Raw genomic sequence first — 27,727 nt, 5'->3', positions numbered from 1 at the left:
AGCTCTGTGCCATGAGTCATGGGTGATGCTTTTGATTCCCTCTGCTGCAGAGGACTGGGGGAAGGACAGCTCTCTGTGGGAAAGAACTCTCCATCTAGACAGCATTTGGCACAGAAGTCTGCAAAGCTCTGCTCATTTACAGTATTATTCTTGAAACACTAACCTGTAAGTGTTCTGCGTTTACTGAAGAAAAAGGCTGGATGGATTAATTCAAACAATCAGATCAATGCAGCAAAATATAATTGCTGACATGTAAATTGCAGGGACTTCTTTTTAGGGTAAGTTTTCTGTAACTTAAAAGAATGTGCAGTTGTATTTACTGAAAGTTGAAATGTGTAAGGAAATGAAAAATCAGAAAGATCAACTGGAAATGTCATTAGTATTGTGAGGGAACAAGAAATAAATAAAAGCCCAGAGATCAGAAAGTAAATTGGAGCACTGTGTAAGGCTTGACACACAGGCTCCTTGGAGTGCTGCAGAGATGGGGTGAGCCCAAAATGAAAGGATGTCACCATAGGGCGTGGAACAACTCAACACAGACTCGCTGCTCTTCCCAAGGTAAAAAAAGGACTTTTTATTTTCTGATTCCAACATTTATAGATTTCCAAAAGTGATAGTGGGTTGGAGGGTGACAGTGCCACCTCTCCAATGACACTGGACAAACCGATAGTCCATCGAATTTCTCCTCCTCCATAAAAGAATGCAAAACAATAAGTTATTTACAGAAATTGTGTGAGAAAGTTCGTTACAAGAATGTCAACATCAGAAGGCTTAGAAAATCTTAAAAAATCAGGGTGACAGAAGGGTTTGCCTGTGGTCAGCACCACCTGTCTCAGGTGGCACAAGCTCCTCCACTCTCTGACCCAAGAGCTGATCAAGAGCCCTGGCCCTGTGGTTTGGGGAGCAACCACAGAGGACAAAACAAAACAGCTCTGTTTACTCACCTGAGGTGAATGAATAAAGAGCTTTGGCTTGGAAAGCTGCAAGGTCCCAGAACCAGGAAACTCCTGCTTGAGTGCCCTCACAAATCACACTCAGCAGGCCTGACCAATACAGCAGGTATTTACAACAGCTTGCCTCACACCAGAAAAATCCAATGGATTTCAGCGTACTGAGAGTACTTTCAGTTGTCCACTTTGCTTTTGCCTCTAATTAGCATCCTTTCCAAATATACTGTTGTTATTTGTTTAAAAAAGAGTAAAATACTTTTTCATACTCCCTCAATAAGCCACATGATACCTTTGCATATAAGATACAGAAAAATCAGCTTTAAGTCATTTTGGGATCAGTAATACATAAATACCCTTGATGTAGGTAAATTCTATAAGAAGAAAAAAAAAATCAGTGCAATTTATGAGAAGATTCTTTAAATCCAAAGAGAAAAATCCCAAACAAGTGAGTAGCTATTAACTTTTCATATTTCCTCAACACCTTCAATATTTGAATGCACTTGGTCCAGCCCTTCTCTGTCCTCAGGATGTCCACGTCAGCAACATAAAAATGATGGCACATTTGACACCCAACAAAATCATCTGCTTCTTTCTTGAGTTGTTTTTCTTTTTCCCCACTTGTATTTCCCCTCCCTTTCTTCTTTAAACAAAATATGGCAACAATTTGATAGCCCAGCAGTGTTTTGCCCTCCTGAACCCTGGCAATGACCCAGAGGATTTGCTCTCTGCTGCTAATCACAAGTCTGGCTGTGGCCATTTCCCATGACATAGCTGAAATTCTCCAAAAGTGGCCCTCTCAGCCTCCCCACCCAGCCCAGACTGAAACCATTTTCTGCCTCCTGGCTGCCATTCCCTGGAGCCATTCCCTGGCCACCTCTGGGCTTCCAGACCTGCCCACCAGCAGCAGTAGCAGGTGCTCTTATCTGACACACACTTTAAAAGGAAACCAAACTTAAATGTGAGAAATACACCCTGCACGTAGTGAAATGGCATTTTAAAATATTTATCTCAAGCTCATAAACTCAAGGCCTGTTTCTGTTCCAGCCTGGCTGCTGTTCCAGGCTCACCATCACACATTTTCTTCCAGTGGTTCATAAAAATGGCTCCAATTTATTTTATTCTTTTCTATTAATATCAGGAACCATTTTGTCAGGAGCCATAACTCAATTTCTGATCTGTGTCCTTCTATTATGCCACAAAAATTGGGCATTGTAAGTGTTGAAGAAAATTGCAACAAAATTACTTCGATCACTCACTCAGATTTCACCATTTCAAGCTCGTTGTGTTTAACCAAAAAATTCCATCACTTTTCAAGGCAAGGCACAGCTGAACCCTTTGTGTCCCTTCTCTATACCAAGAGACTATTTAATCACTGATTTACAACTGCTGAAAAAACATCACTACTTCAGGAACAGGAACGATCACCATGCAGTCTTTTTAGAATTGACTTATTCTGTAATGGCTTCAGACAGTTCAAGTAGTGTCTGATTTTCCCAATATTCCCATTAAAACCCAAACCCAGCAATTTTTAAATCTACAAAAGCTTTCATTCAAAAATTCCCAAGTATCTCAAGAGCTGGCTATTTATATAACATGCCAATAATACAACAAGCTGAAGGCAAAGAGCAGCATTACTGTAACACTTTCATGGAATATATAATAGTATGCACATTGGTAATTATCTGGGCTGTTGCATTACATGCTGTTTTTATTAAGCACTGCATTTCCTTGAAAAACAGTCCCAATGTCCATACTAAGAAATGGTTTCCAAGAGCAACTCAGCAGCAGCACAACATATGCAAGAGCAGGGATGGAAAAAAGTACCTACCGAGAGGGTGAGTAAAATGTATGTGTATGTGGAACAACCAGCACACAAAGATGTTTGGCTACCTACAATAAAATAAATCACCAGCTCTTAACACCAGTGCTGTCTAACAGTAAACTAACCCACACAAAGTTACTTAATTCAGAATGCCATCCAATCCTCTAGAATCCAAGCTGTTTAAATAATACACTTAATTCAACAACTAAAAATCCAATAAGGACGCTGAGTCTTGCCCACCACATTCCAAAATTCCTTGCCCTTATCAGGTAATTTTTTTGCCTTATTATTTAATAATTAATATCTTCTAGCAGGACTTTTTAAAAGATCAGTCCACATACTCAAATTATAGTCACTGGAGCAATATTCTTCCATGCAGGATTTTTATTCCCAAACACAGTTTGAAATGCTGAGCAGAACAATGTCAGATTTCCAGGAGAGGGACTGCACACACCTGAGCAAGTTCAGTGCAGAGAGACACAAGCAGAACCACCAGGTATGCAGAATTTAAGCCTCAGCTGCTCTCCTGACTCTCTGTAGTTTTATATATATATATCCATTTATCTATGGTCCACAGAACACGGACTCTGCTGTGCAAAGGCAACAACATAAGACAGAGCTGTATTTTTCTTTTCTTTTTAATTGTCTGATTTTAGTTTTTTTTTTGGTTGGGTGGGGTTTGTTTCAACAGTCAGCAGAAGTTCAGAAGTACTGCATTTCTTCCCAGGGGTTTCTAATGATGGCCTCTGCTGCCAGTTCTGACTCCAGGCAGCTCAGCAATGTGTGCTTGCAGAGCTGCAGGAGATGGGCAGGCCTGGCCCAGCCCAGGGAAAACTCACCCTGACCACTGCAGGACTAGGAATCCTCACCCAGCTCCTCTGGTCATGACTTAGCCTGGAAAAACCCCAAGTGCCACAGCAGAACCCAACAACTGCCACAAAATCCTCCTCCAGGCTGGCAGATGCCAGTTCTGGCTCCTCTCTCAGTACATGGATCACTCTTCTGTCCTCTAATATTTTTACACATGAAATAAATATTACCAAATTTTTCACACCCACACAAAATTCTGCAAAAAAGAGTCATAAGTCCCATAAAAATCTCTAAATGTGTTGTAGCAAGGGATGATAGTTGTCAATAAGCAAAAAAAAAAATCCACATTCTCCATCTTTTCACTCAAATACTCAGGTGTCTTGGGGTAATTCAAATAAATAAGAGCACTGCATATCATCTGTAATCTGTACATTTTCTCTTAGGAATTATAAAGCGCATAACCCTATGAAATGTTAATCAATAATGTGCTAGTCTCAATAAGCATCATCACTACATGGTAAGGAGTGGAATGTAAAGACTCATGAGAAGTTACTGTGTAAAGTGTGTACTCAATTATTTGCAACCCCTTCAGAATGACAAAGTAGAGAATAATTTAATAATTAAGTAATTAAAGATAATTATGCTATCTGGAATTGTTTAAGATGCAGGGTTATGAGGTGATGTCTGTCTTTAGTCTGTGAAAATATAAAATGAGGAACTACTAAATAATATTATATGGTTCTAATCAACTCAAACTGAATTTGTCTTTTATTAAAAAATTAAATTAAATCAGAAAAACATTTTAAATATCTCATTTTTTCTTCACAAATAAATCTTCCTAGAATTGAAGTACTTGTCTCATCCACATATTTAACAGTTACTTCACATATTACCTGTCCCTGGCATGGCAGTCTCCACAGCATAAATCATTTCTTTGGCCAACTAGCCAAGAACTCCAAACTAATTAATCTACATAACACAAATGTTAGATTTTGGAATTTTTGTTTTACTATTTTGTATACAGATGGCTGCAAGAAAAACTCACAAAAACTTTTTTTGGAAAGAAAACACCACTACTTGAAAAAACCCTTTTGATTTACACATTTAAGTAACAATTTGTAATTCAGTAACTTAATGAACTGAGTCAAGTTGAGCCTTCCTGAAGACATTTTTAAGTCCTTCCCTTCAGTGTCAGAGGGAAGTATCTCCAGTATCATCATGCAAGAAATGGAGTTGTATTTTCCTTAGCTCGATCTTCACCACAAGTTGCAAAATCATGAAATGATTGGTTGGGCCCCTTTGAATCTTCACACACAAAACCCATTTGTGACATGGGCAAGGTGCTGCAACAGCTTAAAACATGCCTGAAATTCAGCATAACCCAGTGGACATTCAGACATAATTTCCTTTTAACCACTTTTTTTAAAAATAGTTGGGATTTTTCTGTAATTTAAATAGATTGTTGACGTTGTAGTAACATTACCTTAGAGACTGTTTGGAAATAAATTCAAAAATTAAATCAAGATCATCAGATTAAGATGAGAAAGAGAACCAACCTTTTCCTGTAGCTGCAACCTGAAACTAAGTTAATAACATTTAAATTCAAAAGTTATGTTCTTAGATAATGGGAGGTTGAGCCCACTGTGCCCTTCTGTCAGATTTTACCCCTGGATGTGAACACAGAGCAGCCAGTCCTGAAATCCTTCCTCCTGTAGCAAACGTGGATCCTCCATCCATGCCAAGTCCACTTTAAACAGGATCTTGGGAAGGAAAACCCCAAGAACAGGATTTCCACTATCCTCTCTTTTCCCTTTTTATCCTGTTTTCAAACAGAAACTCTTTGCCTGTGTTACACAATAGCCCCAGCACAGCCACTCTGGTTTTACAGGCTGGCTCTAAGCAAAGCAGAAACCAGACACATTCACAAAAGGGACAAAGAGAGTAACTTCCTCCCACAACAAGATGCAAGAAAATAAAATGCAAAAACGCTGAGCACCAAGGCATACCCTACCTCTGAAAAGGACACCAAAGTCAACGTTAGAAGTAGATTCAAACAGCACAATTTAGGGTGGGACACAGCTAAAATTTACTTTCCTCAGCAGCAGTTCATCAGGTCTGGCTCCTGATGGCTTTCCAGGGTTGTGGGAGTTGAAAACCAACATCTCATACTCTAAAATCCTGGTGATGAGCACACTCTAGCACCTCTTAGGCACAGGCTCTTCCAGCCCCCACAAAAATCCTGTCTACTGCATTTAGTCTTTCATTCTGAATAGAAGAAGGACAAATAAAGAAAAACTCCAGTCTGGTGTCCTATCCCAAACCTTGAACCAGCTAAAAGCTTCCAAGCCCTGGCATTAAATACTGCAAATAACATATTCAACCACAGAATCCTTCAGGTTGTAGGGGACCTGTGTGGTCATATGGTTCAACTTCCCACTCACAACACAGCCAGTTAAATGCTGATGAGGTTAATACGCTCCATTCTTTCTTATATTGTATTGTGTATACATTCTTATATTTCTGGCAAGAAAACCAGAAAAATATCCTCCTACAGGAGAAAGAAACAAATGGGTTGGCTACCACAATGTTAATATGAAAACCTTAAAAAGCAGGCACATTAATGGGGAAAAAACTCCTGACAGCCCAGTGACTGCTGATCCAAGACAAGTCACTGATTATTTCTTCAACTAATCCCCCCAGCCTGTGCAGCTGAAGACAGTTGTGGAAATTTACTTAGAAAAAAACCTCAGTGAAGTATCTAAGCACTGCATAATTTAAAAAGTGCAGTTTAAAGTTACACAGAAGCATTGTCACTGGCCATTCAGGACAGCAGCATCCCCAGCAGCCCTCTGGCTCCTGAATATTCACTGGGAGCTGCCAGAGCTTGTTTCTTTATGAATATTAGACATTTTCATACATTAAAACTGCTTCCCCTCAGTTTTTAACTGTGTTAATCTTTCAGGTCACTGTGCATAAGGGAGAGGCCAGGGAAAGCTCAGAGAGCAGCTCACTCTGGAATTCTTCCTGCCAGTCTGACACTCCAACACTGGGGCACACACACAGAAATCCCTTAGAAAGTCCCTGCTAACTGAACTCCCTCCTCATTTTCAGGGCAAGGCTACAGAGTCAAGCCAGAGTGACAAGTCCACACTTTTCCATATTCCATGGCATGTTTAATGTGCCCTAAAGGAAGAGGGGAATCCTTTTCCCCTTTTCATTTCATTCTTTAGAATGCAAGGACTCTCTCAAGTGAATTTAGAGAGGTGAAAAAACACAGACTGGTAATAAAGAAGTCTCAACTTTTAAAGGTATATCATTTACACTTTCCATCAAGCTGTATTTATTTACAAACCTTAAGTACAAAGTGAAAAACAGGCTAGCTGATATTTTTGCCAAGTTTGACACCCGACACATGGCCTGCTGTAAGCCACAGCTATCCACAGGCCAGCCCAGCAACTGGCCCTTTGTTCATGTGCTTATTTAAACACAATGAAATGGGTTTACCTCATTAAAGAGGAGCTGGAATAAGCTCCAGCTGCATGAGAGTGAGGTGGTCCTCATTTTTAAAAACCAGCAATGCCATTTGGGAAAAATAGAGTAACAAGCAGCAAAGGAAAATAATTCCCTTCAAGCAATTGAAATGCCAGTTTTGAAGATAAAATAGCGCAAAACCCGAGGCCAGTAAAAAGAAACATTGTTTTCCTTTGAAGTTCACCACCAACCGGGGCAAGTGGCATGTTGCATTCCCCAGGCTTATGGGAAATTTGTTTTCTGTCCTGTCAGGAAAAAAAAATACCATGGTCCCTCTGGAGCCTGTAATTACTGATGCATGTAAACTACACTTTATCAAAATACTCCACAAATGTTGCCTTGGAAGCTCAAAGTGAGCAGCCCACCTGAGCAATGCCTGCTCCTGCCAGAGGCAGGGGGACTCTGGAGCACAGCTGAGCATTTCCCATCCCATGGCAAACACCAGAACAGCCTCCCTGAGATCCCTGGCTCACAATGGGATGTGCCATCATGTCCTCCCCACAAACCCAGCAAAGGGCACGGATTTAGGGTTTTATTGCAGCCAGCCCAGGGGCAGGCACTATCCCAGGGTGGAGTTTCCAGTGCAGCCCTTCCTACAGCAGGAGCCAAGGAAGGGAAGGTGTTTAAGAGAAAAACCTCCTGCAGACCAGCAAGTTCTGGGATCAAATAACACCAAGACACTGCAAAGGCTGCTACTTCTGCAGAAAAAGTCCTAGTAAAAAACCTAGCACAACAACCATCAGCTCTGCTCACTGTGAGGGATTCTAAGCTATGGGGTTAATTGAGCAATTATTGGGAGAAAGTAGACCAGGCTAGTACAAACTCAAGGTGAAAAAAGCAAAAATTCCAGCCACTGCTTTTGAAGATACAGTCACTTTGTGCATATGCTTGTTGTAAAGAAATCAGTTTGGGGCTCAGACTGAATGTCCCAGGGCACTCAGCAGCCCTCTTCAGTCCCAGAAAGGACAGTGAGGCAGGGCTGACTGATTTTTCATTTTTCATCTGATCCTGATGATTGTCAGAACTTACAGGCAGGTCTATTCCTGTGGCTGTGTGGTAGGACACAGGATTATTCTCTCAAGAAAAGAAACTAACTGTACAAGCATAATATTTGGTTTCATATCGGATGCTTTTCTTGTCAGCATTTTTCCCTCACAGTTCACTGAGCACTGATGTTGTATCATGCATGGAAACCATTCAAAACATTAAACTTAACATTCCTTCGTAGATCAATAGGAATGGACTAAATTCATATCAGCTGTTTCCTGAAGAAAACATTTCATGGATGTCTTTAGCAACAGTCCATCAGGGAGTCTAACAGAGCAGAGCAAAAGGCAGGTACTTAATTTCAAATATGCTTCCGTCCATTTTCTCACTAGTATTTGCATTTTCATTGTAGAAAATCTCAACATTCAACAGTGGCAATTAGGGTATACTTGAATAATCTCACTAAATTCCAAAGTATTATATTAAGGGAAACATTAAAAATCAGCTCATGGACTTTGTATAACACATGGCGCTGTGACCTTTTGTTTTCAGTGTGTTCACTGAGTGAAGAAGTGAAAGCAGTTCAAAGGCCCACCTTGTACAACATCCTTGCCTTAGCCATGAGAGCAAGATGATGATAAACCACCCTTGCCAATTTATTCTCATAGCACTGAAACATTTAATGACTTGCACGGGTTATTTTAATTTTGTTTCATGAATATTTTCTACCCTTGTAAGTTTTACAGTGCAGTCTGCACTGGGGACGTGGGGCTGCGTCAGGCTCCAGATCAAATCCCCTGGTTCAGCTCCTGACCCCTCTGCCAGGCACACACACGCCCCAGGCTACAATCCCACAGCTCTCCCAACTGCAGGGACTGGAATCAAAATGAAATCCTGGAGCATTTATGACTGTATTTCAAAAGTAAACCCAGTGCATTTAAAAGTAATAGCAGCTTTCATTTTCAGGACCTTTAAGTGTCTGAAATACTTTAAACAGGCATGGCCTGTTACCCCTGTGAAACACATGGAAAAGCTCCAGAAAGCCTCACTTAAGCTTCCCCTTGTACACGTTGCAGATTTCAAGAAGAAAACCAAATGATAATTAAAACAAGGAAGTATTTGGCCTTGCATCATTTTACCCACCAAAGCCTTAACTCATGGGGCACTCTGACTGGGCAGTAAATCTCTGCAGGTAAATCAGGATTCTGCTGCCATGGAACAACCAGGAGAGCTGAAGCCAGAAAACTGCTGAAGGGAAATGGCCTTTTCTTTTTAAAGACACTGATGAAAATCAAGATTTCGCATGCAGCACTTGTAATTTAACACTCATTAGTATCTCTGCACCAGTGATCATGCCCCCTACTTCTACTATCCACACACACTAAAAGAAATTCTCATTATCTGCAACATATTTCCAAAGTATTTGAAAAGACTTTTACAAGAGGATGAATGTAAACTCCTCTTTGGCCTCAGGATGACAGTCTATTATGGAAAGCAGCAGAAATATTTACATTATCGTTATGATATTTTTCCTGTTGCGTAGATGAGATGTCTGCACTTCAGGTCATCGGTTCAATCTGTTCCTACATTTGCTTTGTGTGAGGAAACTGCCTCAGTGTGAAAATAATGCCAAATGCATTCTAATCTCTGTTCACCAGAAGGAAAAGACAAATCATATTCACCCTGCATTGTCTCCTAGTTGCAGTAATGACAATTTACAAGTGAATTTCCCACTGCTCATTCTAACCATGGACCAGCCTCCAGCAGCTCTGAAGCACTGAACACTCAGGAAAACACTTTTCAGCTTTTTCAGGCTGAAGGGGAAAGGCAAAAAACATTCACATAACAAATAGTTGATTCAAAGGAAGTTTTCAAACAAGAAAAGCAATATCCATAGAGCAATACTGAGTGCATGTACACCGTGATGTGCTGACATTTGCTGACTAGCTCTAATGGCAAGGCCAAAAAAAGCCACATTAACAAAGCAAATGCAGTAAATCTGAGCCTGACAAACCCCGAGCTGCACAGACTACCAGGGTTATCCAGTTTCTGGAAAAGAAACTGCCTATAAACCATCAGGTCAGAATCCCCCAGTAATAATATACCTGTGATACAACCTAATTTATCTCCAGCTGCAAACCCACAGCCACTCAATCCTCTGTCAGGCTCAAAAGCAGCCCCTGAGTGCCACAGACAAATCCACCCTGCAGGGGCCACTGACCCTGCCACCACCACAAACCAAACCCCAGGAACCAGAACCCAGCACTGCAGGCAGCTACAGAACTTGGACTGCTGCTCACAGAAGCAAAAAAAGCCCAAATTCTGAAGACTAATCTAAAGCAGCAAGCCAGTAATGCCCACCCACAACTGCTGTGTTTTGAGACATAACAGCTCAGTCATGTGGAAGCCCTGGTAACCAGAAGCTGTCACTGTTTTTCCCCCATTTAAACTCGTCACTCTGAAGACAGGAGCTGAAGGCAGTTAATAAGGACACATTTCAGAGCTGGCAGAGCACACAGAGCCACCCCCAGAACCCTCAGCATGTGCAGCTCTCCAGGGCCTGACTGACCATGGAGCCCCCATCCAGCTGCCCTTGCTGGGACTCACTCCAACCACAGCAGACTCTGCAGAAGTTCAGAAAAGCCTGATTTTGCTAAGCACCTCCAGGATCTTCTCAAAAAAAGAATGAACTCTGATGGGAATTGATGTCTAATGGTGAGCACACACTGAATTTTTCAGTATTCCTTGTTTGATATTAAGAATTAGGCAAATTTTAAGAAGCATGAGAAATTACTTACAAGGGCTCTTGATGCAAAATCATGGTCTGGACTTAGTGAGCTCACAAGGCTGCTCTTGGTGTGAGCATTTTGCAGTTCAGGATTGCTTTGAGCAGCCAGTTACAATATATTAACAGTATTTTAAATGTTCTATCTCCAAGCCATATGATTTGAAACTTGAATATATCTGAGAGTGCTTTAAAAACCCCAACATTCAGGAAAATGGACACCCAGCAGCATGGCTAAGGCTACCAAATAAGTATCTAATAATTAAATGGCAAATTGATCCCACTAATTTGGAACCTCCTGATTTCTTGAGCTGAATATCAATGAAAAGATGTCACCCTTCAAAATTTATTCTCATAGCACTTTAACATTTAATGCAAAGGAAATAATAGCAAAGGAAAAAACACTGGAAATGCAAGGCAGTAGTTACCCAGCTAACAGAGTAAAACAACTTATTTCCAAAGCAGACTTATGCTTAATCTGCATGTGTGGCATTTCTTCTGGAAATGTATAATCCTTTGCCACAAACTCCCTTAAATAGCTTTGTAATAAGATGACCTGATCACACAAGTTGGCAATAGAAGCCTCCTTAGAAGGGAGACGCCACTAAAACCCAGCAGTAATTTTCACAAAAAACACCCTTTCCTCCCCAGTGGTGCCTGTTTCCCTTAAGAGGGGAAACAAGACATCTGCACACTATCATTTCAAAGAACCAATTTCACACAGGGGAAAAAAAAGCAGCACTGAGGAGGAAGCCTTCTGGCTTTTAAACATGTTTTCCTTTGTTTTCTACTCTCAAAATAATAATAAGTGTAAAATATTTTATATTTTTAATTATTCTTCTGCAGTAATTTAGACAAAAGAAGATCCTTAGACTTTTTAAATAAAATTTGTGTACTTATATTAAAAACAAAAAGGTTAAATACATTTAGTTACATGCAGAGCACAAAAGAAGATGTACAATGACTTCAGCTTGATAAATGGTGTAAATGTCATCCAGCTATCTGCAGCACAAGCCCCTGACCTAATGCACATCTTTCCCAAGCCAGAAGTGCACCCCAGAGACCAGCAAACACTTACTGTAATTATTTACTGTCTTCTGAAAAGAGCTGCTGTGATCTATACACAGTAAAACTACAATTACTGGATGTGGATGAAACCACAAAAACACCCTGTTACAAACCCATGCTCTTTTGTCATGGCAACACCCTAACTCAAACTCCTGCAACCATTGAATTGTCAGGATCCTGCTTTAATGGGAAATGATAATGGAGCAATCTGGAAGAGCTTTCTTTCTAGAAAGAGAACAAACAGAGAAATAAAGAGGACACTAAGAAAATGTATGATCTGGTTGCTTTTCCAAGCACAGCTTCTACTGACACCCACAAGATGAAAGAGTTTGAGCAGGAGCTGTGGTTTGGTGCTCTGAGCTGGCTGAGGATGGGGCTGCACAAGTGACACTTCTCAGAGAGCTTCCAACAGCAAATCCTGGGCAAATCACAGCCATGTGCAACAAACCCCTGGCTACAATAAACACCTGCGCTCCACAGGAACCAGAGGAAAGCAGACATTGAGAAAATGTGACACACACTGCACTCACCCAGTGCCAGGCAGGAGGCACAGACTCACCTGGGCACTGCAGCACAGCAGTGGCCCTCAGGGAAGGTGACAACACCTTCATATTTACATCATATTTACAGCTTCTTAACTAGAGCACTAACTAAATAGATCCAGCTGCTCCTACCAGGAATTATCCAAGGAAAGTACTTACACAAAATCAAACACACACACTGCACACACACACAGGTATCATAGGGAAGCGAACGAGTCAAGGAAAGAGATAGCAAATAGCAATTTCTAAACATGAAACACTGCCCTGCTGTGATTTCACTGTCAATAAAGTTAATTCCCCCACGTCAGGTCTGCTTTGCCTCTGACAGACACTGGTCAGGCATCTCTCCCTGCTCTGATCTCATCCCACAAGCCTTGCATTTCATTTTCTGTCCCTGCCCAGCTGAGAAGAGCAGTGACAGAGCAGCTTTGGGCACCAGTGTCCCACCAGGGTCAGCCCAGCACACAGCCTCAGCCATTCTGGGACTCTGCTAAAATTGAATATTGACTCTTTTTAAGGCTACTCACAGAATTGGTGTTGTGTGCTGCAAGTACCTACTCACTGTTTTACCCATCTATCAATCAACTTTCAAAATATTCCACTAGAGAAGAAATAAGCATCCCACTGATCCAGCTCTGACAAATCTCACAGTGCTGCAAATACTTTCACCATGTTAACAGCAAGAAACTCATTACTGTTGTATCAGGCTGTTCCTGATACTGAGAGAAAATGCCATTTCATTAAAACAAATAACTTGTCTATAATGTCTCCATGCTACTTAAGCCTACTTTAGAAATAACTGTAAATGAATATGATAAAACATTGGGACACCACAAGTAGAAAATTTAAACCCAAAGGTATTGGGCACACTCAGCCATGGACCCAAATTGTCCCAGTTCAGGATCTCAGGGCTCTGCTCCCACACTTAGACACTCATTTTTGGAATAAAATCTAGATTCTGATAATACTCAAAAAGTAAATAAATTCATTTCAGAGTCTAATGGATGCTTCCACTATTCTGATATTTTGGGGTCAGACTTCAGTATCTAAGTTTCCAGAGCCTGGTTTGCCCAGTCAAGAGACAGCTAAGGCAGTTCATTAAAAGTAAATAGACCCAACAAATGGTCCACGGCTATAAATTGGTAGAGGCAATAATTCTCACTGCAAGACTTGAGTTTAGAGCCCTTCTAAGAGTTTTTTTCACACACACAAAGGAGCTTTACCATGACTACTTAGCAGCTAGCCTGAGGTATAGAGGCTTCAACAATGAGACAAATATATTCTTACATGACAGGGAGTTTGTGGGAAAATGAGCTTGTTCCCCTCTTTGGTTTTCAAAGATAAATAAGTATCTCATGGACCCCTAGAATATTCATTTTTTAGTGAAAAGCAGATGTACTACAATCATTTTATACACCAGCTCTGCACACAAAGGAAACAAGATTCCAGCAGACACAAATCTTTGCTTACAACCTTTGTGGATAAATTTCACAAGTTGTTTTGGATATAAGAAAATAATTGACTTTGAATCAAAACCTAGTTTCATAGCTGTTAAATTACATGTTTCATTTTATTATACTTTTTCTGTTCATTTCATCACCTGTATTAAAAATACCTGTTCCTTTATGGATAGACATTAGTAAGTATCTGAAACTATTAAAAAATTATCTTTCATGCTTTTATTTCTCAATTCCTTAAAAATGTCTTTTCCTTGATTCAGTTTTCTCAATAAAAGTGCCTGCATTTTGAATTATTAGATAATTATCCCAGATAAAACAGTTGAGAAGCTTTAAAACCTAGGCAGTGAAGGCAACAGAGCAATGAGAAACATTTCCACTAGAGAATCCAATCAAAGGCTCATTCACCATCCAACTTAAAACCCTTATCTAAACCAAAGCAAACAAAATCCATGAGTCTCAAAGCCACTCTTTCTAGAAGAAAAGGCTCAAAGCCTTATGAGAAACTCACTTTGTGGGACGCCTCACATTCCATTTTAGGTTTATTTCACTATATGTATTCCTGCTGGTAATACCAACCAGATGTGACAATGAAGCCCAACCAGCCCTGTAAAAGATTTGAGGATATCCTGAAGCTCAGCATTTGGGAGAGGCTTGGAGAAAAAAAGCCAAAGGTACCTGGAGTTGAAGTGAGGGCTGAGGTTATAATCTGAGAAATGTTCTGAATTCCATTTCAGTAGTTAGCAGAAAGGGGATTGCAGTGGGAATGCACTGAGCATGACCCGGTGACACACGCAGGGACATCAGTGACAGCAGCACTGCTGTCCCCAGCCATGTGCGCAGGGAGCAGCACGAGAACCCCCAGGTTTGTCCTGCAGCTTTCCAAGCACATCATTAACATGAAACCAGGTCCTACATTCTGACTGCCAGCAGCAGCAGGGCTGAAGAGATTCTGCTGATACCAACCAAGAGAAAACAAGTTGGTTCCTCCAGTAAAGCCCCAGGTTTCAGCCTGGATGACAGAACACACAGAAAATCCCCTCAGTTGCTTTTTCAGCCTTTAACTACTCCTGAAACATCAACAAGTCTTCCCTGAAACCCCCAGCACAAAAAATTCCTGCATGTTCAAGCAGCTCAGTCCCTCCATCTCCACCAAATTTTAGCCATGATAATAAATATGCTCAATTTTCACACTGTCATGAAGCAACCAAACTTAGGATGTCATCATTCTATTTATTTTTATTTTAGAAAAAAGTGTATCTCCTACCTTCATTAACAAAGCCATGGACTGTTACATTCACTGCATGCCTGCTGGAGAGGGCAGCTTCAGAATCACAGAATTCATCTCTATTTCCTCCATGGACGAGACTAGTTTCTTCAGTCCAATGAATAAACCCAAATCTTACAATCTGGACATACTGCACTGAAATATTTAGTTCTTGGAAATTTTGCATCGTTTGAGCTGTAGCAAGTTTACAAAATTAAAATACTCAGCTTGTGGACTTTCTATTTTATGAGGATTATAATTATTAAGAAGAAAATAATGCAGTAATGTCTGAGTAACTCAGAGTGAAGAGCTGGAAAATATGGCAGCAGAAATACTATAGCTATACCATGGAAAACTAAAATTAAGACCAGCCTTATCTACACTTTTTAATGTTCATTTAAATTCACTGCTCATAAATTCCACAGAATCTACCTCACCCCTGCATCAGCCTGTCTTATAGATTTTTGTTTCAGTGCTTTTATGCCCTTTCATCACTTTCTCAGCTCTGCTTTCTTCTGGAGAGGCTGGGTCAGAGCAGCTGCAGGGAGGAATGCAGCGCCACTGCCCCTGCACTCAGGCAGCTGAGAGCAGAGGGGCACTGCTGGATTCAGACCAGGCAGAGCAGAAGCAAGAAACAACAGCTCTGAATCTACCAGCAGTAAGACCATGACAGTAACACGAAACAATAGAGAGCAACCATATATACATGCGTGGGTGTATTTTTATAAATTCTAGTAGGAAGCAAATTTTTCATTCTTATCCCATGACGGAAAAACATGCAACCAAACTACCCTTGGAACTGTAACTGTTCACTTGAGCTAAGATTTATTTGCTTATAATGCACACTGTATTTATATAACACTTGTATCTTCAAAAGAAAAAGCAAATTTCTTCTGACAAACAGAGTTAAAGTGATGTATCTAATGCACTGCTCAACAGTAAGCAAGACTGAAAGGATGTCAGTGAATAAAGACAAATGTTCCAACAGCACCCATTGGGAGGCATTACAGAACACAGCTTTCAGATTAATCACTCCATTCTATGGAACTTTATTACAATCTTTATATTCTAAAAGCAAAATTATTGCCCTTGCTGTTAAGGGCTATAATGTATCATGATTACATGACCTACTGAAAAACACACTCTGTGGTACTGAACAGCCTCAGCTACTTTGGCTTCAGTTCTTTGTGCAAGGACAGATGCACACGAGTTATCAACACACACAGCATTCCACTGAAACCACAAATTACCAGAGAGCTCCTCTCCTGACATCCAGGTACAATGAGAGCACTCACAGAGCAATTTTCAACATGTTAAACTGGAATTTGTAGAGATCCAGGTAAACTCTGTAAAAGCTTTTCTCTGGAAAGCATCATCTTATCCTTAGTCAACCAACCCACGTCAAGCAACTCTTCCAACAAATAAATACAATTGGCACCTTCCAGAGACAGATTAAGGTATCTGCAACTATATCCCAGCTCACACTTTATGCTCAAGTGGAGTTTCAAGAAGCAAAATTTCAAAACCATGCAAAGAACATTAGGAATGAAATTGTTCAGCTCAAGCAAATCCATTCAGCAGACATATCCTAGTGAATTCAAAAGTCATGACAAAGCTTGCAAAACAAGTCCAACCAAGATTTTTCCAAGCAGATTTTAAGACTAAAACACATCCATAGCTTATATTTTTTTAATATATTTTTTACATCTGCAGAATAATGGTAGTGACTTGTACAGTTTTTCATAAGCAAGTTTGGGCAACACCAAAAGTTCATTAGAGAATTTCTCCAAAATGTCAATATCACTTGTTGCACAGCACTTTTCAGCTTGCCTCTTTTAAACATAAACCAAGATCCTACTTCTTTAAAGTCATCTGATTCCAAAATTAATCTGCACTATCACCATGTGGTTTGTATTTCCACAGGAAGAGAAATTTACTGCACTGTCTAAATGGTTTGGTTGCACATTGATGTATTAAAACAATTATAAAAACTCCACATGAATGGAGAACGTTTTCAGCCACCCTGTAATAACTTCACAATTTCACTGACCATATCACAAGTCTTAGGATCTGACTTTCCATAAACAAGGTCAAGCATTAAAAAATCAGTTTTACCAAATTTCCAAAAGCCAGTGCAAATCATGAATTTAACTTTGGCAGGATGAGAAAATTATGTCAAACAGTTTTCGACTACTCCTTTGAAAAGACAGGTGACTCTTTTTGGATAGTAACTATGCAGGCACCTGCTCATCTATTTTATTCTTATACACTTTAAAAATATGTATATTTTGTAAATTATCCAGTTATTGTTCTAACACCACCCTCTCCCTCCTCTCACCAAAAACAAATAATGCCAAGCTCATGATATCCTTCTCTTGCTGTTAAAGTGGGCCTTGATGCCATCTAAACATTTTATAACACAGTTCTTATATTTCAAATTTAAAAATTGTTTACTTCTCCATAATTTCTCCTCTTTCTGCCCGACAAGGCATCAGCCATAGCTTTGCTGGTCTATCTGGCAAAGCCTTGACTTACTTCAAAAGATAATTTTCCAAATGAAAGAATTTGTAGCCACATCCATTATTTTAAAATATGTGTAAGCCCTTATTTTTAAAATAAAATAAGTATATGCACTTTGTGGACATCTAGCCTGAACCAGATATGTGAACCTGACACTTTCCATGGTTTCTGTAGCTCTGCAGAAGGGTTCAAAATAAGTCACCTTGACGTCATCTTGGTGAATAGATGAGCAACACAAAAATTCTGTGGTTTCTCTTCCCTCTGATATTTATGCTCTACCAAATTACAACTACACACAAGCAAACATAACACATCCCCTAAAAAACCCTTACTAAGTGGCAGTTTAATATCACAGAAATTAAACCTCTCGCCGCAGTCAAAACACAAACATGTGAATCTGCACAATAAGGAACAGAAAATAGAAACACACCACAGAAAAATAAATCAGGTTATACTTACAGCCTAGTTAACTTCTGTGTGTTCTGAAAAAGTAGCTCAGGAAGAACTTGCAATTTATTCTTGTTCAGACGCCTAAAGAGTTATAATCAGAATAAAAAAAATAGATTAGATTATCTTCCAGTTGAAGAAGTTTATTCTATTATGCATCAACACATGAAGCTTCCATTGCATTAAACCTCATGCTGTGAATTTGCCATTGGATGCCTTGTGCATTTTATTCATACAGGAGCCAAACTGTGTCACTTGTAGAGCACCTGCCCACATCCACGAGGTGGGAGTCAAAGAACAGGCACCATGAAGTTTTAATATGGATGAGTACAAAAACATAACTTTTAAATTTTCCTCTGGATGCCTACTGAGAATCATACACTCAGCTCACTCTGCTTCAGGAACAGCTACTGGCAGGAATCTGGATTTTCATTCTTCTTCAAAAAATGTAGGCACAGTAAATTCAGTAACTTGACCAACTAAGATTATTCCCAGATTAGCTATTATTTCTGTAGTGTACATAACTGCTTTTTTAAAAGAGTTTTCTTGAAACTTCACTTGGAAAACCTGAGCACTGTTGTAGAAAATATGAACATATGGGTAACCAGATGACTACATGGTGATTTGAAATAGAATATTAATCCTGAAGATTCTTCCAGGAACATTTTAGAGAACAGATTAGTGTTTATACATTAGTCCCTTTTACTCACTCACTATACAAGTTTTTACTCTGGTGACAACTTGCCAGGTTTTAGCAAACAACCATTCCAAGCTATTCCAGCCCTGTAACTATAAAAAGCGTGAGCCTCCTCTCCATAAAATGTGTGCCAGCCCTGCAAAATCTGCAAGCACTTCTGCTTGTAAGACACAATCCTGTTCTTCAGTTCTCTTTCAATGAACACAATCACCTGCTCTCACAGTCCTAATGAATGCTATTTGCATAATGGGTTGACCTGAGCTAATTACAAACAACCCCACTGCATAAAGGGGCAGATGAGTTGTTCTCTAAGTTCATATATGAGCTTTGTGCCCCCTTTGTTCCCAATCCACCTTCCAGGTTAATTCTGATAGCAGATCTATTTCTGCTGAAGTTTTGATCTCCAAAGACTCCTGGAACTTTTATAAACCCTCTGCTGCTTAGCACCCCATATCTGCTTTCCACTTCTCTTGCATGCTGAGTAATTTCACTATCAGAATTCAAGAATTTTTGGAATTGAAAGGCCTTCCTGAGATCAAACTAACATTGTGGGGTTTCATATGGCAGAGTTTTCACATGGCCACCATATGAACGTGCCTTGTGAGACAAAGGGGTGATGGAGGAGAGGGGAATGTTAACTTCTCTTTCTGACACCTAGAACAGATCAAAGGCTGCATCTGCAGGCTCACAGAGCCCGAGCACTGTGCATTACACACGCCACATGAGAACCAATATTTGTATCTGCTGAAGTTACTTCCTGCAGCTTCTACCAACTACTCAATGACATTTTTGAGATTAATGGACAAAACAGCAAATAAACCTTTAAAGAATATGAGAGATGCTAGTTTTGCATTTGAGAAAATACATGGGAAAATTGGAAACTGGATTTCCTTACATCCATGTGACATTTCACAATTTCATACGTAAGTAAACAATCTTATTTAATTCAAGGTTGATGGCAATGTGCTACTTAGCCCTCATCAGAGTCATTGCTTTGGTTAATCATGTTTATCTTTTAGAATAACAGGATGATATATAACAAAAAAAAAAAACTTATTCAGGGCTTAGCACTCCTCATCCTTCCTCCTTCACCAAGGCCACCACAAGTCATTGAGACACACTGAACAAAATCAACTTATTTATCATCCAAAATGTGAGAGTGCCAGTGAAATGCATCTCTTACACAGTGTCAAATGTTTATTCCTGTGTCTGATTATCATTTCAGATCTGACAAGGTACACATAATTATGCACTGTCAACACAAAGTCATCCGACTCATCTCAAAGCAACATCCCAGGAATATGTTTTAAGGTTATTCTTTTCTCTACTTGCAAGGATCTCACAAATGCTGAGCCTATGCTTATTGTTCTAAGCCAAAGAAGCTAATCAAAATCAGATTAAATTTCTAGAGCAGGAGGTTTCACACCAACAAGCAGACACAAAAATATATGTAGTAACAAGAAATTGTATTTCCAGGTTAGCAAATGTTTCACTGAGAAATGAAACATTTACAACATCCAGTGACACAAACAACCCAGAGGGGGGAACCTAACATCGAGAGTTTTTCTTTCACTTACTATCAAATTAATCCAGAAGATTGAACATCTTATATTTCCTATTATTTATATGGGCCAACACTCTCCTAACTGTCATAGCAAATGGACCAAGTTCTCAGCTGCCCTTTCAAACTCTCTTAATTTTAATATCTCAACTTCCATATTGATTTTGTTTCAAACATTATATGAAGTAACATCCACACAAGGACCCTTGCAAAGCTCACACTGTGAGCTGCTCTTCATTAGCATTAAACATTTTGTATGGGTCTAAATGTGCTTAATATTTTTAATATGATATTGTTATAAATGAAATTCTTTTTACACTGCAGCAGAAAGCAAACTGAAGTTGTGTATCAAGGCCAAGAACCAATGAAATTCTGCCTTTAACTTATGTAAACTTGATTTTCAAACTCCCCCAGCACTGCTGGTCAGTGCTCCTGGACAGATTCCATCCTCCAGAAGCTTCAGGTGAGCTTTACTTCTGCCACAAATCAGAGTCTGCAGCTCTCTAATAAAAGGTTATGTTACTAATTGATAATGAAGCAAATTAATGTAACACCAAACACTTGAAGACAAGTGTCTATCCCTGTCTTGTTTCAAACTATGGGACTCTCCAAAGCTTCCACCACTTCCTAAAATTTATTTCAAGTTTAAACTTCCTCCAAAAGTCATTTTATTCATAGCTGGATTCTCAGGGGAGCTGTGGGAATGAACAGGGGGTTGTTTCTGTTGAACATCACCTACTGTATTATAACTTCTACTGCAATACCTACTGAAATATAAGACTAGATCACCTCATAGAAACTTAGACATACTTGATGTAGGATACATTTAACGTGCTCCTATTTATTATGTGCCAGAAAGCCACCAATAGCCTAGGAAAATTCCCAATTACACCTCTTATTTCTCTTCCTGGGCTTGAGAGAAAGGCCATTAAGAAAGTCCTCAATACAGAAGTATCAAAGTACCAGACAGGATGTTTTTAAATCCCAAAGAAAGAGACAGAGACATGTTTAAAGATTATTTAATGCAAAGACCAAATGTTCTGAATGGCCGTTTGTAAGCAGTGCTTCCTCTGGTTTGACAAAGAGGTGCCAAACACGGATGAAATGCAGTGGAAGAGTTCCTAACACACCATTTGACAAGAACTGGGGTTTATCCTCACCTCTCAGTGTCAGTTCTAGGACAGAGAGGGAAAATTCCAGTGCAAGGCGGAGCAAACCTTGGGAATGGCAGCACAGGGATGGAGCTGTGCCCTGGCAGAGGTGCAGAGCACACCTGGGCACACTGAGGGTCTGCAGGGCTGCAGCCCCTCCACACCCAATGATCCTCAGAGAGGAACAGAAACGCCCCTGCTTGTCACCATGCCATTACTGCATGAATCTAAGTCCTGTCAGCTGTCCAGTTTTAATTACAGCACTACTTTTGTGTCACAGACACATTTTCTGAAAAATCCTTTCCTTAGGATTTTTTCTCCTGAGAAGCTGAGAGGCCTCAGGTGCAAGATGGAAACAATGATTATCTGCTGCTGTGGAATGCAACAGGTGCATCTGTGATTGGTCTTGTGTGGTTGTTTCTAATTAATGGCCAATCACAGTCAGCTTGCTCGGAGACTCTGAGACACAAGCTTTTGTTATTCATTCTTGCTTTTCTATTCTTAGCTAGGTTTCTGATGAAATCCTTTCTTCTACTCTTTTAGTATAGTTTTAATATAATATATCTCATAAAATAACAAATCAAACCTTCTGAAACATGGAGTCATCCTCATCTCTTCCCTCATCCTAAGACCCCTGTGAACACCATCACACTTCTGATTTTGTAACAAGTATCTTGGAAATGGTGAAGCCATAGAACAGTGAAATAAAAACAGCCTGAAAAAAGTTCAGGAACAAAATAAGCCAGAATTTTGTAAAATGATTCTGTGGATGTTGTTCTTGGGACTGTGTTTTATTAACAAATATAGATATTCCTGATTTTAAATTCGTGACTTAAAGTAGAAACAACATCAGGTCCTACCTGGAAAATGAATTTAAAACCAAGCCAGTTTTGCAGCTGTAACTGGCTACATCACAGAGGAATCAGATCAGCTTTGTGAATCTGAACAGTAGACTACAATTTTTTAAAAATATCATTATCAAACTAAATCCCTGGAACTGTTCAGACTAGGAATGCCACCTGGGATGCAGCACAAAAAGAAATCCTTGGAAGTGGGCTCTTCCCTCAGGCTGGGAGCACAGCAGCCCTGCAGCCAGGATGTGTGTGCACATCACAGCACCATCCAGCACCCAGGGCAGGGAGGAACCTGGGGCACAGAGCCAGCCAAGATCTGCTCCACATTACGTGACCTGGGACTGCTGGATGGGAAAGCAGCTGCTCAGCCTCCAGTGTATCCCAAACTGGATGCTTTACAGCTCATAAGACCTGCAAAGTATTCAGGGAATTTGGAGCACTGGGCAGGATGATGCATAACCATGGAGTGCCTCGAACAGATTGGCTCCGGTGCTGGATCAGAGGCAGCTCTGGATGTGCACAGCATGGAGCCCAGACTAATAAACCTCCTGGAAGCTGAAGAACTGTGCAGAGAGGCTCTCCAGGAGTCATATCAGCTCTGGCAATACCTGCATTGAGTCAAATTTATTAACTCTGATTAGACACATGCTGGCTGTGCAGTCAACAATCTCCACACACTGCAGCTCCCTGCATCTTCCAGACTCCTTTAACCACTGCTATGCACTGGAAATAGAACTTGGCATGTTCTGTTTTGTTACTCTGCTCCTCAGGTCCCCAAAAGTGACCCAACAGAGCTGACCAGGCACCAAAAGTGCACAAAAAATCCTCGATGTGCAAGCCAAGGGTGTCCAGGAGCCCATCCATCCTCTCCATGGAGCCCACCACAGCAGGACTCTGCTCCCCACCAGGCTCAGAGTCACCCTGGAACACGTTTAGGGAGCTGTAAAGGATAAAAGCTAAAAGCCCATACTTCTGTCTGCAGGAATTCAGTGCAAAAGTCAAATATTGCTACCTCTGAAATTATTATGTATCACTGGCACATTCTTAATAATGGCTGCTTTCTAATTCTTGATACTGGATGTTGACTTCTCACATAAAATTAGTACATAAATGTCTGTACTTTACAGCTTCATCCTGTTACAAACTGCATTTTCTTTCTTTGCAACTCAAATGGCCTAAAATGCAGACTTACATAATTTGTGACCTTTCTAATCCATCCATACAATGCAGCCCTCTGGTTTATTCTGTTTTCTTTAGAGCAGCCCCACACAGCATCAAACACTGTTCCAACACTTCCTCTCACCTCCCCAAACCATTTTGCTCGCATATATAAACAAGTGCCAGGTTCTCCCCTGCTGCCCACCTGGGGGTTCCTGTGTCCTGAAGGCAAAGGGGGAGAGGGAAACAACCTCGGTGTCAATCACAGAATATCAAGGGCCCTTAAAAAAACAATGGAGAAGTTATTAACTGTGAAATTCCTGCCTTCCTGGCTCCAACCAGGCTAATCATATTCCTTCCTCTGTCTGAAGCTGGGATAGGAGAGAAACTTAACTATTAAGATTCCCCTGATTATTAAAACACAGAGTGAAAAACAGCCATTGAAGCCTGGAAAGAAACAATGCTACCAGACCAGAGGAAGATTGAAGATGTTCAGCAGGATCATTCTCTGAAACAAATGGATCTATACTTTTTAATATTAATTATATTTTTGCTTTATTCCTTTTCTTCTGGATAACTTTTGGGTGAGTAAAAAACCCTCAAACTTGGTAGGAAAATTTTCAATTTGTTCTCAAGGCAGAGGTCAATCATTCCTGGAGGAGAAACTTTCTGTGGGGATACTGATTTCAGCTGCATCCCTCATGCTCACACCACTGGAAGGGTCACATCCAGTTCTGGTTCTGTTGTCTCACAGAGCTCCACTCACAATAGGAGCAAAGAGGAGCTAAATTTAATCTCTACTGAAGGCATGATCAGCATAGATGGAAAAGAACAAAATGCATATGGAAGCAGGAAGAGAATATTGCTCAACTTGCAGCTGTTTTAATCTTTTTGCAAGAAGAATCTAAACCAGATTCTTTGCTACTGCAAAAGAAGGAGAAGACATTCCAAGAATCCTGAAGTGTCCACCCCTCACAGGCAGAACCTCCCTTCCTTCTCAGGGTTAATATCACCAGAGCAAGGCTTTCGAAGGTTCAGAAGAATTACAGGGTTCAGAAATCAAATAAACAGGTAAAAAGAACATCTAAAATATCACACTTATGCATTTCTTATACAATTAGTTTGGATAAAATGAAAAAGCTTCAGTGCAATCCCAATCCTTGACTTCTCACTCATTGATATCCAAGGTGTACAAGGAGAGGGTCTGAGAAGCAACATTAACAGATCACACCAAATATAATTGTAGATTATACAATTTGAGGTATTTTTGAGATACTTTGAGATATACTGAGATACTTTTGAGCTATTTTGAGACAGAGTATTATCAGCTTCATGCTCTGTTCTCAGCTTCAGGACAGTTTTACTCTGAGTAAGAAACACTCAGAGAAAACCCAAACTCCCTTTTCTGTAAAGTTTCAGTGAGCTGATGCCCATTCACTCCAGGAGAAATTTCCTCCTTCAAAGTTCCTTCAAAGAGAGACTTGCCTGCTTTTCATGGACTATGGAATCAACATGAAAGCCCAAGGTAAAAGCAATGCAAGTATCATTTATTCAAACTGGGCAAACTGTGCATTTTTCCAAAGCAATTTGATTTCTCATTATGCCACTGACTCAGTTTGAGAATTTTGAATACCATAACATGAGTTACCTCAGGCAAACTGCAAATATTCAGGGCCTGAGCAGAAATCAGCACATTTACATGGCTATGGAGGAAAAAAGCAAAGGATCTGGCTCTGCTAGATAATCTCACAGCAAAAATCTCTTCTGCACATCTTTGTTTTCCATTTGCAATATCTTGCAGTATTATATTAACATTAGTGAACACATTCCACCCAGAAGTTTAAGGTGATACACAGGCTCTGACTTAAACCTGACAGTTTTATTATTGTCACCACACAGAGCAATTACCTGGTTTTAACCCCACAAATGTGTGATACCCATCAGCCTCCAAATCCTGTCTGCCTTTCTGCTGAGCATTGCCAGCTTTGACCCAGATCAAAGCACTTCATATTTTTCATCAAGTAAGGAGCACTCAGTTCCTTTCCACAGAAGTTTAACAACTTTCAAGTTTAACATCCATATTCACACTGCTGCCTATTACACAATTCATTCTCCAACAGAAAAATAAAGACTACAGTGGTTTTACATTTTTTAATGGGTGGCTTTAAAGGAGCAGTCCTGCTACTTCAACCTTTAATATCAAGAAATTATGCAAGTGACTTTGGGTTCACTCCCCAGCTTGGCCATTTATTTTATTTCACACTCAATACATCTGGGTCTCCCTTTTGGCACTAAGCAAGATCCCTTTTCCTCCTTTGTTGTCAAGAGCTCTATGGCTCCGTCATCCTTGGAGATGTGGCTCAGGGAACAGGATGCAGTTAAAAGAGTTCCTACAAGTTACTTAAGGAAGAAGTGGTTACATCACAAGCTTGGGCAGAACCAATAAGCAATAAAAATGACTTAATGCATAAAAGACTGAAATAGAAAGACAGGAGTTACTGAACTCCAAGGAGTAACTAAGTTTTTCTTTGGAAGCACTGGCTTGGGAAGCAGGAACAGGAGCACAGCCAACTGCCTGCAATGGTTTCACCAGAAAATCCTATTAGAGTCAAGAAATCCGTTGTGATCATTAATGTAACTTCTCCTTTGCTCCATATCACTTCCTCTTGGTAAGGAAAAACAGTCAAGATGCAGCACCCAGTAAAAAAAGTCAACCTTATCCATTACTTTCTGTCATCACCTCTTTATATTACTGCCCTAGGAAATAAAGCCAGACCATCTATAATGGAATTTCAATAAGGGCACTCTGAGGAAGCCCAGAACAACCATATTACAGGATTATGGTGTGGGATAAATGAACTTCTTCATCCACATGATGTGTTATTTCAGAAGCTTTTACAAAAAACCTGGGAGAGATACCACTGCAAGTTGCTAAGGGACCATTTTTTGAAGGAAAACTGTTTATAATAGTTATAACTTTGAGATCCCTTATTGCAAACTTAGCAGGCTGGGTGGTCCTGGTTCACATTTTCAAAGCTGTCACAAGTAATAACCTTTATTACCAGCTTCTCATTAGACTGAGAAAGATTACCTCCCCTCCTCAGAAGTGCAGAGTACATGTCTGTGCATTTCAGCAGCACAGGAACTGTGGCTCCGTAACACTTCAGAGCTTTCAATATTAGAATCCATCTTTTCTCTTTTTTCTTTATTAAGTATCTCCTCATATGAAAAAATCTGACATTAGGATGGAGGACAGAACTACAGAGATGGTCCCTGGCTAGGAGCAAACTACTAACACTGGCAAGGGAAGCAGGAGGAACAGATTTAAATTTCAACTTTTCCCTAAGCCAACGTGAAAAAACAAAAACATCCTAATTGCATTCTTGTGATCACCATAAACTGCAATCAATGCCCTAAAGTGATACAGAAATGGAGAGAAACCTTAGTACCAACCTAAGTCAATATAAGAATAAAGATGCGTCAGAGTGTTTATTAATGACAACAGCAAGAAAATCCTTTACATCCAGGAGAGGCAAGCAGAGCTGCATGCCCAGTCTCTCAACACAGCAGCAAGTTTACACAACTATTGAGTTGCAAACATGCCCCACAGTAGCTTATGTCTGTCTGCAGAAGACTTAAATGTACAAAAATTAACAATTTCTTCCAACTATCATTTAAAGAAGCCAAAAAATCTTGATCCATAAACCCTCAAACAGAGATGGTCCCTGCTGAAGTTGCTTCTCAGTTTCTGACAAGGTTTTAGAAAGTTCTCCTATTTCAAATCAGAAAAAATTAGGAACTCACACTGTGTAACTTCAAAACACTCAGAATGATAGAAACAGGGTTACTTTTCATTACTCCACTGGCTATTGTGAAAAGAACAGGAATATAATCCAAGAAACATAATCTACTGGAGTACCCCTAAATGCCCATAACTTTTAATATTAATCATTTTTTGTAAAGACAGTAACGTAGACATGACAAAACCATTTTTTTACACCAGTGAGTAATCTCTCCAGGTCGGGGCTGAAAGCCTACGAAGAAAGGAAAAAATGAATTTTAGGATTCACATCTCCAAGCCATACTGTCCCTATTGACAAGCCTTAAAAGTTTATATTAT

At 40.0% G+C, this 27,727-nt stretch overlaps 1 protein-coding gene across 3 annotated transcripts in view; it reads right to left on the bottom strand.

Moving 5' to 3' along the window:
- SLIT3 (slit guidance ligand 3) overlaps positions 1-27,727 on the bottom strand; it is a 482,483-nt gene that overhangs the window by 419,536 nt on the left and 35,220 nt on the right. For all 3 annotated transcript variants that reach the window (XM_030957781.1, XM_030957783.1, XM_030957784.1), the window contains one exon: positions 18,199-18,270. In XM_030957781.1, the coding sequence (XP_030813641.1) occupies positions 18,199-18,270 (72 nt within the window). The remainder of the gene's footprint in view (positions 1-18,198; positions 18,271-27,727) is intronic.

The sequence above is a fragment of the Camarhynchus parvulus genome, chromosome 13 (assembly GCF_901933205.1).
Source record: "Camarhynchus parvulus chromosome 13, STF_HiC, whole genome shotgun sequence".
NCBI classification, from domain to species: Eukaryota; Metazoa; Chordata; class Aves; order Passeriformes; family Thraupidae; genus Camarhynchus; species Camarhynchus parvulus.
This window is presented reverse-complemented; position numbering and strand designations above follow the sequence as displayed.